Source organism: Elgaria multicarinata, chromosome 3 (assembly GCF_023053635.1).
Source record: "Elgaria multicarinata webbii isolate HBS135686 ecotype San Diego chromosome 3, rElgMul1.1.pri, whole genome shotgun sequence".
In the NCBI taxonomy this organism is placed as follows: Eukaryota; Metazoa; Chordata; class Lepidosauria; order Squamata; family Anguidae; genus Elgaria; species Elgaria multicarinata.
This window is the reverse complement of record NC_086173.1, coordinates 102,058,482-102,075,448: the sequence shown is the minus strand read 5'-3', so window position 1 is coordinate 102,075,448 and position 16,967 is coordinate 102,058,482. Positions and strand designations below refer to the sequence as shown.

Below are 16,967 nucleotides of genomic sequence, written 5' to 3'. Positions count from 1 at the left end.
GAAAGTCACACCAAGGACAGCACCCTGCTTCTCAAGTTCTCAGCAAGTGGTGAACGTAGGCATACTGCCCTGATACTGGAGGCAGCACATAGCCATTAGGCCTAGTAGCCATTAATAGTCTTTTCCTCCATGAATTTGTCCAATCTCCTTTTAAAGTCATCCAAATTGTTGGCCATCACTACGTCTTGTGGAAGTGAATTCCATAGTTTAGCTGTGTGAACAAATCCTTCCTCTTATCTTCCCTGAATCTCCCACTAATCAGCTTCATGGGATGATTTCAGGTTTGAGTATTATTATCAGAGAGGGAGAAAAATGTCTCCCTATTCACTTTCTCCACACCATACATGATTTTGTACATATTGTGCACTTTCAATCATGTACACCTCTATCATGTTGCCTTTCCTCTAAGCTACAATATCCCTTTTTAGTTGCGGTGACCAGAATTGTGCACTATATTTTAAGTGTGGTTGCACCATAGATTTGTATAATGGCAGTACAATATTGGTTATTTTCAATTCCTTTCCTAATGATGCTTAACGTGAGATTTGCCTATTTCATAACAGCCACATACCAGGATAACATTGTCATCAAATTGTCCACCATAACCCCAAAATCCCTTTATTGGTCTGTCACTGCTAACTCAGATGGTATCAGCTTATATGTGAAGTTGGGATTTTTTAGCTCCAACATGCATCACTTCACACTTACTTACACTGAACTGCATTTGCCATTTTGATGCCCATTTTCTCAGTCTGAAGAGATCCTTTTGGAGCTCTTCACAATCCCTTTTTTGTTTTAATTACCTGAAATAATTGCAGTCATCAGCAAACTGGCCACCTCACTGCTCACTTCTAATTCCAGATCATTTATGAACAAGTTGAAAAGCATTGGTCCCAATACAGATCCCTGTAGGACTACACAATTTACATCCCTTGACTGGGAGAATGTATCATTTATTCCTACTCTCTTCTTTCTGCTCTTTAACCAGTTACTGATCCCTAAAAGTACCTTTCCTCTTATTCCATAACTGCAAAGTTTGCTCAGGAGACTTTGGTGAAGGACTTTATCAAAGGTCTTTTGGACGTTCAGGTAAACAATGTCTACTGGATCATCCTGTACATATATTTATTGACACTCCTATCTGCTTACTAATTTTATCTTTAATAACGCTTCCTACCAATTTAGAACAGATGTTAGGCTAAACAGTCTGTAATTCCCCAAATCCCCCTGGATACCTTTTTAAAAATTAGTGTTACGTTGGTCATCCTCCAGTCCTCTGGTACAGAGGCTGATCTTAGGGACATTAGCAATTTTATATTTGACTCAAATTTTGACTCAAATTTCATATTTGAGTTCTTTAAGAACTCTAGAGTGGATAACATCTGGGCCTGGTGATTTATTAGCTTTTAATTTGTCAGTAAGGTCAAGAACTTCATCTTTTGTCACTACTATTTGCCTAAATTCCTCAGATCCCTTCCTGAATACATCAGTTCAGGCATAGGGATCTCTCCTACAACTTCTGCAGAGCAAAGAATTCATTCAGCTTCTCAAGAATTTCCTTATCCTCCATTAGTACCCCTTTAACTCCACTGCCATCCAATGGTCCAACTGCTCCCCCCAGCTGGTTTCCTGCTTCTGATATATTTAAAGAATTATTTATTGTTGGCCTTGATGTTGCTTTAAACACCACTTCCTTGAATTTCTAACCATTGCCTCTATGTACCTAGGAACCTTGTTAATTTTGTCTGCTTATTTCTTTCAGGAGAAGTTAAATCAGGCTACATTATGATCCCACAAATTAGCTACTTCAAAATCCCCATTCACGGTTCCCCTCCTTTTTTTTAAGCACACCATATTAGATTTAATGTGGTTACATATTGGTGCACAACTGCAATGTCAGAGATTTAGTATTTATTAAGAAATTAAAGCAACAGCCTTATGATGGAGCATGAGGAGTATATTCGATAAGAAATGCTCAAAGATTAGTACTAGAACATTGCAAGGGGTGGGGAGAAGTGAAATTAAATTAAGTAAAATGAGAACTCTGGATGCAGCCTAATTCTACAGCTAGAGGGGATCAGCCTCCTTGCGATACAGCTTAAGGTTGGAGAAATCAACACAACATCGCTCACTGTTTCTCCATGTTGTCTGTAGCTTCTTCCATGTGCCACACAACAACACTGAAGATACATCTGACCTAGTTTCATATATAACCCACAGCACTGGATAGATGAGTCATTTGGTTGTTGGAGAAGTGCTCAACTAACAGGAATAATACAATGCAAATAACAGCTTAGTAGTGCATCTTACTAGCCACTCACCTCAAGTGCATCCCAAATGCTAGACACCCTGCCAGTCTGAGTCACTGGCACAGGCTTTAAAAGCAGCTGGGGAATTTCAGGGCCTCTTTCCTAGAACTGGCTGAGTAGAAGCAATTCAGAACAAATTCTCTCTCTAGCTTTTGGGGTGGGTGGGGAAGGATCATCAACTTTTTCAACAATTTTGCTCTGACTGCACTATTACTGGGAGAGACAGAAGGAATCCAACAGAGAGAATTGCTTGGTTTTCATTTGTTTTCAGCCTGCAAGGGGCCGCAGGAGCACTCCCTCATTCTCATACTTATTCACTCACTCACTCATATTCCTTTCCTTTCCCCTTTTCTCCCTTTCTTCTCCTGCTCTCTGTCCTTTCTGTCCTCTCTCCTTCCTCTTCTCCCATCTTCCCTGTGCAGTAATTACCATTCACAAAAAAGCTTTTAAAAAAAGACAAATTGCCCCACAGGGTTGGATGGGGTGGTAGTCAAGGCATGTGAGGATTAAAAACCTTCTCTCTCCATCTGTGACTTCCCTCCTCCAAAAATTGTCCCTTGCACAATTAGGCTTACATCTAATTGTGTAAAAGTACACAATTAGGTACTTGAAAAGGAACTTGCTTTTCAAGTACCTAAGCTAAGCCTGTGGATATCAGCTCCACACATTCCCTTTTCCTCCAAATAATAGATCTTAATGATCCTGACTCCCAACCTTACATTTTCCCTGTCCGCCCCAGGCCCAGATCCCACTCCCTATTCCCACCCAAATCCCTAATCCCAAAGTACAGTGTATAAGGGTGAACACATCTTTTATTCTGTAAATGTGGCTAAGAAAAAGTTAGCATAAAGTTTAGTAATGACGGTTGCAATCCTATACTTATTCCCCTTTGAATTCAATCAGACTTAATTCGGTGTAGACATGTATGGTATTGCAATGTTAATTAATCAGGCCTTCCAGAGGGTAGTTGTGTTAGTCTGCTGCACCAAAAGCAATAAAGAGTCTTGTAGTGCCTTAAAGATGTTATCTGATAAAGTGGAATCTAGTCCCCAAAAGTTTTTTATGTCATTAAAAAAAAGTTAGTCTTTAAAGTACTACAAAAAGAGTTCTACTTAGGTATTTAAAATGTCTTTGACTGCTTCGTCAGCAGTATCAGAGCATACACTCCTTCAGTTTTCTAGTCCCTGAAAAATCATTGTCCTATTTTTGTCCCTCTTTTTGCCTTTCGAGTATGCCTTGGTAAAATTTTGTTAAGAGGGAATTGCTAGTAATGTCATTGTTTAGGGTACCGGTGTGTTTTGACCTGCAGGTGTGATGTGTCAAGGTGATGCAGTCTATACTTGTCTTAGTTTTTCTGTAGCCTTTGAGGGTTCAAAGTATACGCTACATGGGAAAATCCAGCAATCTGTTCCCTCACTATACAGCAGCATTGGAAGGGCCAATTGTATTGTTTCTATTCTTTAATTCTTCCCCCTTCTTTTACTCTCTTCCCCAACTAGTGCAAAGCACCCCTTGTCCTCCTTTGCCTTTTGTCTCATGCCTTGCTTAGATGGTAAACCTGCAGACAGGAACTTGTGTTTTTCTATTTTTGTACAGTGTTGAATGCTTATTAGGCACAGTTATAAATACTAAGTGAGTCTGCTGCTCTTTAACTAGTTCTTTTATTGACTGTTGCTGCTCAGGCTATTTTACGGCCATATTTTAAATGTTATGGTTTTTATTTTGTTTTAGCTTTAAGTCATTTGTGGGGGGAGGTTGTATGAGCTGCTTTGGGGACATCTTTCAGTGGAACATTACAGTAGAATATGAATATTGGGGTGGGGGGAGGGGGAAAAAAAAAGAGAAAAATGCTGAAGGCAAAGTGGCCAGAATTGTGTTTTCTTGCTCCACAAAGAAAGAATGGCTTCCTTGTTCGTGGAACGCCTTCATTAGAAGATACATTCCTGGAAGTAGCAAGTTTCCAACCTGGAGGATATTTTCTCTGCTGTACATTCTGGGACTTTTGTTAGGGGAAAAAAATTCAAATCTTCTGTTTGTACAACCAGAAGCCATGGTCAACCGCTTGCAGAGGCTCGAGTGGGCCAGAGATCAAGCTAGCAAACCATTGAGAACATTTTACAAGTCAGCTGTGGGCAGTGTGTGGGCACAAACATTAAAAGGTTATTTTCCTTGACTAAATTATTAACAAAGCTCAGCGTAGCATGATAATATAATCTTAGAAAAACACAAACATCCTCCCCCTCTTGTCCAGATACTGCTGTTCACGTGTCATTAACTGTATTTCATCATGCCTCTTTCTCTGCTGCTCAGGGGCCAACACAGGGTAAACTTTGGTCTGGTATTGTTTCCATTGATTTCATTCAATCTACCTTTAAGGGATTCTGAGCAATTTCCCTATTCAGAAGTAGCTAAGATATCTCATGTTGCTTCTCAGGAGCAAGATTTCATTGGGGGGGGGGAAGGGGAAATCACAAACAGAATCAAAACGCTCTTGTAGAAAACGCTGTTGACTTTTGAAGGAAGTTTCTCTTAGTTTAAGGTTGCCTCCCATTTCTCGGGAGGGTTTATAGGATGCTTTGACTAAAAAGCTAACATCCTAAACTCTTGAGACCTGACTTCATGAAACACAAATAGTGTCAAGAGTATCCACACAATATTTACAGAAAAGACTTGTAGTATCAAAGGGAATTCAGTAGTTGGCAGCTGAAAGTACATAATTCATACTGTGAAGGAACTATTGAAATAGAAAAAAGAGAAAAGAACAAAGAATGTTACCCCCTTCCCCCCACCCCCACATTGACCCAGGAAGTAAAACACTTTGGCCAAGCAAGGAAATGAATCATTCAGTGGTATTTTACAACGCAAAACCAGACAGGCACAAAAATTGTACACATTTAACACGGAACTACAGGAATTCAAAGCCCACAATCTTTTCCAGAGACACCGCTATACAGGTCTCTAAAAGCAAGAGGTACAAGTTGGAGGTGTCTGTCACAAAGCACTGATATGCTTAAATGGAGACAGCTAGTCAGAGAGCAGCAAATAGATACCCTCAGGCAGGGGACGTAGCTCAGCGGTAAAGCACAAGTTTTGCACGCAGAATGTCCAATGTTCAGGCCCTGGCATCTCCAGTCATCCACTCCTCTCCCTCCTCCCACTGGCTCTTTGCCTTTTATGCAGAGCTTGGTTTGGACGTGTAACTATTTTTAACAAACAGAGACTGACTGATTCTGTCTGCGTACACCAAACCTCCGAGGCAGGCCTGAGGCTTTGGGAGCTGCCTGATTCACTTTGAGCTGCTTGAAGGAAACCCCGTTTTGCTTCAGGCAAAGCCCAGATTGCTCCAAAGCATCCTTCAGCTCTGGATTTCGGCTTCGTCTGAAGAGGATGCATTCCCCTAGTAGTCAGCACCCCTTTTAAAACCATTTATGTCATTAGTTTTCTATGGAAGTGCTGTAAACAGCACAGGCATATCCAGAAAGGCTCAGAAAGGTTACTTGAGGATGAGTTATGCGTCCCCCTAGAATTCTCTGAACCAATGGAACAAAAACCAGGCACATGTCTTTCCTGGAAGAAAAGGGGTGGTTGGTTTGAGAAACGAACTTTGACCAAACTTACTTCAATTTCTCCAGAAAGGGAAATGTCAATAAGAAAGAGAGACACCGGAAAGCCTATTAACAGGAGAGCAATAATTCCTGGAAGTCAAAACAACAAAGTGTTCTCCCAACTTTAAACTAGATTGCCCTCTGGTGGCCAAACCCATTTGTTAATCAAAACAGAATACAAGCAGGGGAAAGGCAGATACTGCTGCACTGCGAAAATCCCTCAAAATAAAACAAGGAAGCTTCTTTGAGCTCACTCGCGCACACATTTTGATGCCACATTCACCAAATCCCATGGCCCAGAACTTGTGTTAAAGGCATTTTAAAGATATAAAATTTGACAAGTGGGAAATGCAACAGAGCTGGCGATTCTGGGAAGCCACTCATTCATACAGCCCGCTCTCTCTAGCTGCTCTTAACCTGTGTAGAATTAACACACGCAGAGAAGGAGCTCTCTAGCCCTGCCTGAGCCCCCTCTTTGTACGTTTCCATCACCCTGTACTCATGTAGGGCCAGAGTCTGAAAAGGAGACCTTCCTGTATGTGTGGAAACTCCCTATGCAAGCTGAGATACTTCTTCAAACTATCGCTCTACACAAGTACAGAGAGCAATGGAAATGGCGAAGGTAGGTCTTGAGCACTGCTCCTTGCATATTGATTCCATACATATTAAGAATGCCTGAACAGCTCTCTGTCTCTAGGTGTTGCTGGAGCACTCAACCCCCTTCTATTTCTGTCGGAGCATCCATCTCCAAATGCAGCTGATCTATCTATCTATCTATCTATCTATCTATCTATCTATCTATCTTCTATCTGTGATTGTGAACATGATGTGAATGATCTTTCCTCCATTCCGGCATATAACTAGACCACCAATAAACTGAACTAGCAACAATAGGCATCAAATACAAGCATTCTTAAGAATAAAATTTAAAAATGGCATTTATTTAGCAAATGTCAAGTGTTCCAAGTGCTTCCCATATATTGTCTAATTAATGTGTCCAACATTCTTGGGAGGAAGTTCAGTGTGCGTGTGTGGGACGGTGGGGAGGAAGACCTGCATCCTTTCTGCATTATCTGGTTCTAATATGATGACTTTCAACTGCCAGTTCCTATCTCCCAACTGATTGAACATAAGCTCGTGGCCAGGGCCGGTGCCAGTCTATTTTGTGCCCTAGGCAAGGTGCGCTACTTGCACCCCACCCCCACCAAATTGCCAACTTTGATTTTTAAGAACAGATGTTTTGTAGAAAAAATAAAAAAGCACAAAACTTGAAACTGCTAAATTTATTTTAAACTGCAAGAATAAGCAATAATAATTTTTTGATTAACTTTCGCAAGTCCAACGGGGGGACGGGGGGACGGGACGGGACACCAACTATCTTGTGCATAGACTGAAGGCACCCGGAGGGGTGCAAATGGGGTGCAGAAGCCCATGATCTCACTAGGTGGCCTTAGATGAGCTATGTTTTCTCAAACTCAGCAATCACCCACTAGACTTCTAGCAAATACGGGGATAATACAGGTCGACACTACAGAATTGTTGTAAGGCTTACAACAAAATGATGCATTTGAAACATAGTAAGTTAAATACTAAATGTTATTAGGCAGTTCTGCAAACAACAGCTCTAATAGTAACAACCAGCAAGGCTTTCTTCATAGAACTAGGGGTGGGTGGGTGGCAATCTTATGCATATTTAGATAGACTAGTCCTACAACCCCAAGCATTCCCCAATCAGCATGCTAGAAGCTGTAGGACTTTTTTCTGTCTAAACATGCATAGGATTGCAACATAAGGATACAATGTTTAGAAGGAGGATATAGTCCTACACTCCCAACGTTCCCCAGCCAGCCATGCTGTAGGGCTCTTTTTCTGTCAACATACACAGGATTGCATCTTCAGAGCTTCAATCCTAGACACATCTGAACTGAATGGGACTAGTCCCAATTTACATGTGCCTAGGATCAGACTGCTCTGTTCTCTCAGAGATGAAGGTTGTTTCCTAATAAAGTAATCCTATGCATATCTACTCAGAAGTCAACCCCATTAAGTTCAATGGGACTTACTCCCAGGTAAGTATGGGTACAGGATTGCAGCCTGAACCATTTATTTATATTTTATTTTCTCACGTGGCTGCTGCGATTGCTTCCTCTGTCTTTAGTGTGTGTCCCCCATCTGACCCACTCCAAAAAGACAAATACATCATTACAAACACACACACACACACACACGGATGGGCTCCACTCGATCACGTCGAGCTCTATTTGAAGGCTGCTTACGAACTCCACAGTTTGGTAGCCAAGGCAAGCGCCCAATGCCCCGTGGCTGGTGCTGCATTGTTGTTTACGATCTGCACCCCCTCCCTTTTGCAACCCTCCCTTACCCCGTGACGCTGCATCCACCACTACCACCTCCATTCCCCCTCCTCGGTGGGTAAACGGAGCGCCCCTAAACAGCTTGCTGTTCTCTTAACGGCAGAGCGTGGCGTGGGAGGGGCCGAGGGTGCGCACGGATGACGGTGGACGCATGCCTGCAGCCAATCAGCACCGAGAACAAATGGGGATGGGATATAGCTTGAATGAATAATTAACCTTGACATGCGCTCCTGAGTCTCCCTGGGCTGGGAGACTCAAGGTGTTTTCTCCTGTAGGCTGTTAAGTCGCCAAGTCCTTTCTGCACCAAAAGAAGAATATCACAAGCGCACACGAGGAAAGCGCGAACTGTCGCTTCCACCTGCATCACGATCACATACAGTGCGCCCCTCTGAGGTCACCACCCTAGGCGGCGGCCTTGTTCGCCTAATGGTCACGCCGGCCCTGCTCGCGGCAGGCAAACCATACGGAATCCCTTCAGGACAGTGTCACCAGTCAATAAAATTGTGACCAACTTCACAAATTCAATATATGCCAAACCAGTGTGTATGTTTAGGTGCTGAAGAAGAGAGGGGAACTGGGGCAGATGTTCAATTGCATTTGGGTACTTTTATTTTTAGCTATGTTGATTAAATGCAAGTAAAATAAATATGTTAAGTTTAATCCCCCTAGGGTATCAAAGAAAAAAATACAACGCAAATGGAACATTTTCCTATGCAAATTACCCTAATTAGAATAGGAAAGTTTTCCTGAAAAAATTCCAGTTCAAAATTCTCTGGAAAACCCACATCACTGCATTTTGTCTGCTGTTCAAAGATACAGAGACTGGCAGTCCTTAGTCCATCGCTCATGTTGAGTTCTTGCAGTAAGTGCAAAGTCAAATGAGGCACAAGACAGTGTAATGAAATGCAAACTAGGCTAACACAGTCAGGCACCGATTATGCAAGACTTAGCAATACTGTCTTGTGCTTACTATCACTGCTTGTATCACATGCAGTAGGCACTTGTTGAAAAAAAGGAGCCGGGTGGGGATGGGGTTCCTTGAGGACAATGAGGGCAGGGCACAGAAAGCAGCAATATCAGCAGATAGTCTTGTGCTGGGCTGTCATGTTGGAAGCTCCATTAGCTAATGAATGATTTGGGTATCCAAATAATTAATGAATGCTTTGAAGTTGGGATTTCTTTGTTAGAACTTTGGATTTGCAAGGGACCTCAAAGGTAAATCTGATGCCCAAGCTCTGTACCAAGCAAGCTAGGAATGGCTTTCCCCCACAATGCATAAACAGTGGCCTGGTTCAGAGAACATGCTAAACCTTGCTGCTTAACTACAAAATGGTTAAGGGAATGCATTATGTATTCCCTTAACCATTTTGTGGTTAAGCAGCATGGTTTCGCATGTTCCCTGAACCAGGCCAATGACTTCTAAGAGAATTCTGGAAACCTCTATTTATTTCCTACTGGTTAAGCGTCAGGTTTCTAGGCCTAATGGTTATGAAGTAAAGAGAAAAGCTAGACCAAGGAAGAAGAAGAACCATCACCTAGCACATCAGGGGAGAGTAAATGAAAAAAGAAAAAAAAGAAATAGAAGAAAATTAAAGAGGAGCCAAAACATTATTAAGAAGAGGAAAGGACACTCTCCTTACAGGGCTTGCATTGCATTTTGCTCAGTTCAGGCAACACATTTCTCAGTGGTGGTTTCAGAACTCCACGATGGGAGTTTTTACACCACCATTGAGAAACGTATTGTCTGGTGGGAAAACTCCACCACATGGTGGAGTTCTTTTGGGAAACACTCCATGCTGAATATGTCCACGTTGTGCAAAGGAGAGTTCCTGCATAACTGTTGTGTTGTGTGTTGGGCTCTGTGGAGTTTTCCGTTGCATTGAGTTGACTTTTCCCACTGGCTACAGAGTTCTCTGGAAAAAGTGGAGAAAGGAGTTAGTGCCGATCTAGGAGAGCTGTTGGGATTGTTGTTTTTTTTTTGCAGCAATGGCTGATGGGATACCATCAGGAAGACCAGGGGAGGAGAGAGGGCGGATGAACTGTCAATCAAACTTCGCAATGGATTTAACTCAACTCCATGGTAGCCCTCAGTCACACAATGGTGTGGTTAGAACATGTTGTGTGGGGAGTGCCTCCTAAAAACTCAACCTTTGAGTGGAGTTTTTACACTGTGTTGACTAACGTGCTGTCTGAACTGAGCCTTTGTGTTCCCTGGCACAATTGTTTCAGAAAAAGAATCTGTGCTGTGGTTAGACAAGTGGAGAAATCTTGTATACTTTCCTTGGGACAAATTCCCCCACTCTAATCATGTCAATTCTTTAGTTTAATCTCTTAGATTAAACTCTCCCCTGAAAATGTTCTTTTACTTGATTTTTAGTGTTAATATGATTGAAAAAACAGTGTTGAAATGTTGCTTATACCTGAAAGGTGGCATAAATACATACATTTTAAAGGAGAAACAACATTTAAAGCCTAACTACCTTTTAGACGAGCCCCTGCACTTACACTGGGAAACAACAGCAATGGCACTGTGGAGTCCTAATAGTTTGGAGGCACGAAATGAAGAGGAGGAGCCTGACCGCCCAGCTTTTACTTCAGCAGTAGCTTGCATAGGCTTACCTTGTCCTGCCCTACTTTCTGTTCTTTTGTTGGAGTGCAGGAATGCCATTTTGGAAAATGAGCAAGGAACACAGGCCCAAAGTTCATGTGATGCGAAGTCATTTTACTTCTCAGACATTTTTTTAAAAAACCAAACAAGCAACAAAAGGAAACAAAAGCTATATTGTATTTATTTGATTTGTATCCCAACTTTCTACCAAGAAAAATGGCACTCGGGGCTGAATAGCAGCGGAACCTTTTCAACTCTGGCCATGCTCCCGCTCAGAAATCACTTCCTGGTTGTCTGCAACCACGTGGGGGAAAGGCACCCATCCTGCAGGGTGAAAAGCAGTATGGTGGGTAATTCTGAGTGGGAGAAAAGATGGAGGTGAAAGGGATTAAGCAGCCCCTTCCCTTTCTGCCGATACTCAATTCAATATTGCTGCCTCCATGGCTGCTTTTTAATTGTGGCTTTTAAAAAAAAGGCGGTGTAGAGAGTAGAGAATTGCATGCAGCTGAGCAATACATAATTGGGGCCCTCATGTTGAATTCTATGGAAAGCTTTGATGGAGAACCAGTGAAATCTGAGTTGAGGGTCGGTCCATACAGTCAATGGAAACTGCTAGCTTAGGAAACAGCTGGCTAAAGCTGCAATCCTATACATGCTAACCTGGAAATAAGTCCCAATTGTATTTAATACAGCTTACTTTTGCGTAGACAAGCACATGACTGATCTAGAACTGCTTTCCCCACAATTACTTCCTGAGCCGTTATAGAGCAAATAGTCAAGGTTCCCCCCTTCCTACCAGTTCAAACCAACAGAGAGACCAACAGACTCCACCTGCCCCTATCTCTTCCATTGCCAGTGCTGCAAAACATCCCTGTCTCAGGTTTTAAAGTCAGTTAAATGGCTAACCATTTGTTGACAACACTTTCCACTTCCTACCAGTTCAAACCAGAGCCATTTCAAATATCGATAAAAACTTCAAATATAAAGAAATGGAAGACATCCATCTATCTATGTTATCTAACATACTTTGGCACGACCATAGCACAAAGAAAAGCAATTGCCATTCCAAAGATTTTTCTAAAGGAACAGACCCAAGATAAAATATGCTAGTCAGCCAAGACTGCACTGATGTTGGGCTCCCCCACTTCTCTTTTGGGCGAGGCAGCAAGGACCATCAAAAAGGCTCTGAGATGAGCAGGGAAGGGGGAGTTTCCTTATAGCTGATGGGCACTGCACTTCCTTCAAAAGAGGGTGGGTGTGGGAATGGGTGTGTAGGAATGCAGCAGCACCACAGAATTGCTGAAGCTTTCCCTTTCTGATCACTTGCCTCTGTCTCTGGTCGAGGAATGAAGACTGGAGCTTTCATCTTGAGTGTCAGATCCTGAAAATCCCACTCACCAAGAACATACTGCACCGGCATCCTGGAATAAAAGGAGGCAAGTTACATGGCGTACCTGGCCAGGACTGCAATTACTCACAAGTTCTTATTATCGCACTAGATCTACCATCCTCCTTCAAAGCACAAACCACGGCACTGGCAGTACCTTCCTAAATGGGCGGAGTGGGAGGGAAAGAGAACATTCAGTGCTATCATAGAGAGTTTCCAAATGTCCCTTGATGAAAAATTAGGAGGATTTAACTACTGAGGCTACATGATCTCACTGGCTTTCCATTTCAGGCTATCTGCTACTCTGCCAACCATTCAACTAGACCCTCATACTTCAGCCTCAGGTTTCACTCACTACTCCATTACTGGAGAAAAGCGAACATTCAAGCCATCTAAGATCTTGCAAGAAAGCAATCTACAATCCCTTCACAAAAAATGGTCAAACAGAAAGGAAAGTAAAATGCAAAAATTCAAACTTCATAAGTACTATGCAGTAATTTGGAGTAAACTCATGATCTTGGATAAGAGTTCATGCACTGAAGGTGCAATCTTTTGCATGTTTAGACAGAAAAAAGGCTTATATCTCCCAGCATGCCCCTTCAAGCATGCTGGGAGTTGTAGGATCTTTTTCTGTTTAAACATGCAGAGGATTATGCCCTTGGTAATGCAAACACTTATAATTCTGGATAAATAGTTCCTTAGGAATTAGACCATACAAACTATGAGCTAACTAAACTTTTCTCATTGTTATGTTTCTTTTCAAGGGTACTGCTCTCTGTTGAACATTGGATTAGTTTAGTTTAGTTGTACATTTTTCCTTGGGTGATTATATGATTTATCTGCCAACGTTATGGTTATTTGCAATTGTTTCTATTGCATTTTTTAAAAAATTGTTTGATATCTTGCAAATTACATTTATTGTTGTCCATTTGTTATGTTGTGAGCTGCTTTGGACACAATTTTGTGGAAATGTGGCATACAAATAAAAAGATGATGATGAACCCCACCTCTATTCATTGAATAGAAATCACCAGCATAAGGTATAGCCCATCCAATAGGACACAATATATTCAAGTACACTATAGTCCTATCTCAGCATTTTAATATATATATTCCTGACAGCAGCTAAGATATTTCTAGGTGCTTCATAAAACACATTATACTCAGACCTATAATGCTATGAAAATAGCATAGCTGACATATTTTCATAACTTTCTCAGTCATTCAGGCACTGTCGTCACTTTCCTCCTTCATCACATAAGTCACACCTTCCACCTGAAAAAGCACAAACTAAATGGGGATGGGGGAAATTACTCTGTCACTATCATTTTTGTTTTTAACAGGGTCAAGGTAAGGGTCTAGCATGTTTAATTTAGAATCCATTCATGGATTTAGAATCCAATACAGCTCTATATTTTAGCTTCTGGGCACACTCAGATGCAAGAAACGTAAAACACAGATCTTTGGCATCTTAATTATACACATGACAAATCCCTTGGCGATTAAGCCATATTCAACTAAACTTCAGATCACTATGATTATAGTGTTGAAAGGCATTGTGAATAAGGTAAGTGAAATGATAAAAGCATTTACAGGGCTTAATAGATCTGCTGTGTATTTAAAATCAAGCTGTTGCATATTTTAATTATGCGGTCTTCTCCTGCGGAAAAGAAAAGGGTGCAGAGATTAAAAGTTTGAATCTTCTTCCAACAGCAGAAGTGGGACAACTGAAAGAAATCCCCATACTAGCTATGGGCCTGTTTAGACAACACACTAAGCCATGGTTAGGCTGCTAAGCCTTTTGCAGCAAATGGTTAGTGAGTGTGTTTAAACCGTGGTTATGTAGCCACCATGGTTAGGAATGGTTCACATGACACGCTTAGCCATAATAGTTAGCTCAAAATGCTTAACCACTGTGGCTTAGCATGTCGTCTGAACAGGGTCGATGTGACTTCCATCCTCTGTTGTGACTTAATCCATAGGATGAGTAAAAAACAACTAGGCAATCAGTCATGGCTTAAATAAGTCATGGTGGGCTGCAACGATCATGTGAATCAGGTCAATGTCTACTCTTCTAGCTGTTTTTTGAATTGTAAGCAAGGTCTGAGCTAACTCAAATGCAGACTTTTCCAGGTTGAAAAGGCTGTAACCACGCACCCTGTTTTATACTTTTCCAATTTTGTTGAGGGGTTTTTCTTTGTTTTGCAACAATCAAATTTTGTGTGTAACAAATATATAGCCACATGTTGACAATCATATATTGGCTTAATAAGCTTAAATATGGATAAGCCTTATGCCCCCACATGGAGCCGCTTCACCTCTTTTTGCACAAGCTGGAAAACATTCCAGGAAGGCTCCAGTTAACTACAGTTTCCCATTATTGTGGAACGAGGAAACTATGGGTAACATTTTCAGAACAAGCCAGAGTACTGAACCAACTTTAAACCACGGCTCAATATACTGAGTTGATCTGAAGGTAACAGGAAACTATAGTTAACTGATGACTCCTTGGCTTGTTTGCCAGGAAGGGTACATGGGGGATGCATGGCTCATTAATATCCCAGTTTATTAAGCTATGATTGACCAAACGTGGTTAATGTGTTGTAAATGCAATCCTAACAACAGTTATTAGGGAGTACGTTCTATCGTACTAAGTGGATAAACATGCTTAAGATCATGTTACTTGGTTTTTAAGCAGAAGTATAATTCCCGTAGGTAGAAAGAATAGATTGTTTCATGTCAATGAGTCAGAGTGCAGAGTCCTGTAAAGTGCAAATGTCCCAAATCTACCTTTGGTACATATGTAACGCCTTCTATTACATTTACCAAGAGACCTATAGTGACTATGTTAAGAGGATCCTTGCATGCCTAAAAAACAAATGATGCTAATATTGAATCTTCAGGTAGTATCTAATACTGCTCCTGCACTAGCGGACTCTATCACTGGCACAGTTGGGACCCTAACAGTACCTGAGGCAATCAGAGGTTAGGGGAAATGATCATTTCCAGAATGGCGCATATCAGCGAAACTCGCAGAAGGGCGCTCCACTGAGCTATCCCGTATCCCATTCCAGAAATGAGAGTTTCTGCTAATTTCCAGGTTCATTTGAAAGGGCTAGTTCCTGTTGCGCTTCTGATGGGTCCCACAAACACAACTGAACCAATGGAAGTACGGTATTCTATTTGACATTGCCCCAAACATACTTCTTAAGACATCTGTTCTGAGCAACAACAGACAACACTTAAGAGCGTTGGACTGGGAGGACTAGGGGTTCAAGTCTCCACTTGGCCATGAAACACACTGGTTGACTTTGGGCTAGCCATTGACTCTCAGCTTAACCTCCCTCACAAGGTTGTTGTGAAGATAACGTGGAAAGGAGGAGGATCATGTACCTCACATTGGGCTCCTTGACAGAAAAGGTGAGATATAAATGTAACATATAAATAATTAAACAAGTCGAATGGAACCCTGAAATGTGTATTGCTTTATTATTTGACTCTGAATATTGTACATGGATTTCAAAATCTATATTTTAAATTTTAAATATTGTATTCAATCTTATACTGCATTAATATTCCCCCGTACTGTTCCTTTTATATAGCTTTCCATTTTTATTTTTGGGAGGTTTAATTGCATTGTTTTCGTTTGTATGGATTGTTTTCATTTGCTTTTTAAAGTTGTAGTAAATTGCCCTGTAAGCAGCCTTCTGTTGAAAGGCAGCCTATAAATGTTGGCATAATATTGTCAGCTGCTTCAGACAGCCTGTTGGAAAAGCTGTACAGCAATTTGCACATAAATACAAATAAATAAATGGTGTAGAGAGAACACCCTAAAGGAAAACTGTGTTATCCACAAGGTTGGAGAGGTTCTACCCATTTTGTAACTTCCAGGTTTTAGAATTGTCTTGCTATAAAGCTTTGGTGGTGACAGTATGACCTGTTTCACATGATATGACAGCCCACCATGGCTTAATTTACTCGTGGGGGCTTTTGCATCATGCTGGTGCCCGCAGGTGCCATTTTTGCATGGTGCCAAAAGATGCCCAGCTTGCCATCTCTTGTCGTGTTGTGCGAAGCCAGGTGGCAGGGGTTGTCTGAGGGTTATAACCATGCAATACAACAGCCCCTGTAAGTAAATTAAGCCATGGTGGGCCATTGTGACATGCAAACAGGCCCATTAACTCATAATCGAGATCAGGTTTGGCATGTGTGTGTAACTCACAAGTAACTGACATGAAACACAACGTGCACATCTATGGAAACACAATGTGCACATTTTTACAAAACAATCTAAGAATATTTCACTCCCTTCAATGCATCAGGCAGAAAGTAGGCTTGCCTGGTATCCAGTTACCTGGATACTAGAGGAAAACAGCAAAAGGCAGTACAAAAAACAGATCAGCTTGGCCCAATATGCAGCAAACCGAGATAATAAAGTAGAAAAAGTCCAGAAAAAGACAGTAATCCTAAGCATACTTAATAGGGGAAGTCCTACTGAAGTTATTGGGAGTTACTTCTGAATAACACCCATAATCGTGTGATGTATGTTTTATTGGGAACATATGCCCTCTTCAAAGTGGAGTTGCTTGGACTATGCAAATATAACCTCTACTGGTGGTTAGGCCAAAGCCCAGATAATTCCATTATAATGGATGAAGTCCCACTGGCAATAATTCAACCCCTATT

The 16,967-nt window shown here is 41.5% G+C and overlaps 1 protein-coding gene across 2 annotated transcripts in view; it reads right to left on the bottom strand.

Moving 5' to 3' along the window:
• HEMK1 (HemK methyltransferase family member 1) overlaps window positions 1-16,967 on the bottom strand; it is a 50,478-nt gene that overhangs the window by 26,182 nt on the left and 7,329 nt on the right. For both annotated transcript variants that reach the window (XM_063121107.1, XM_063121106.1), the window contains exon 4: window positions 12,222-12,315. In XM_063121107.1, the coding sequence (XP_062977177.1) occupies window positions 12,222-12,315 (94 nt within the window). The remainder of the gene's footprint in view (window positions 1-12,221; window positions 12,316-16,967) is intronic.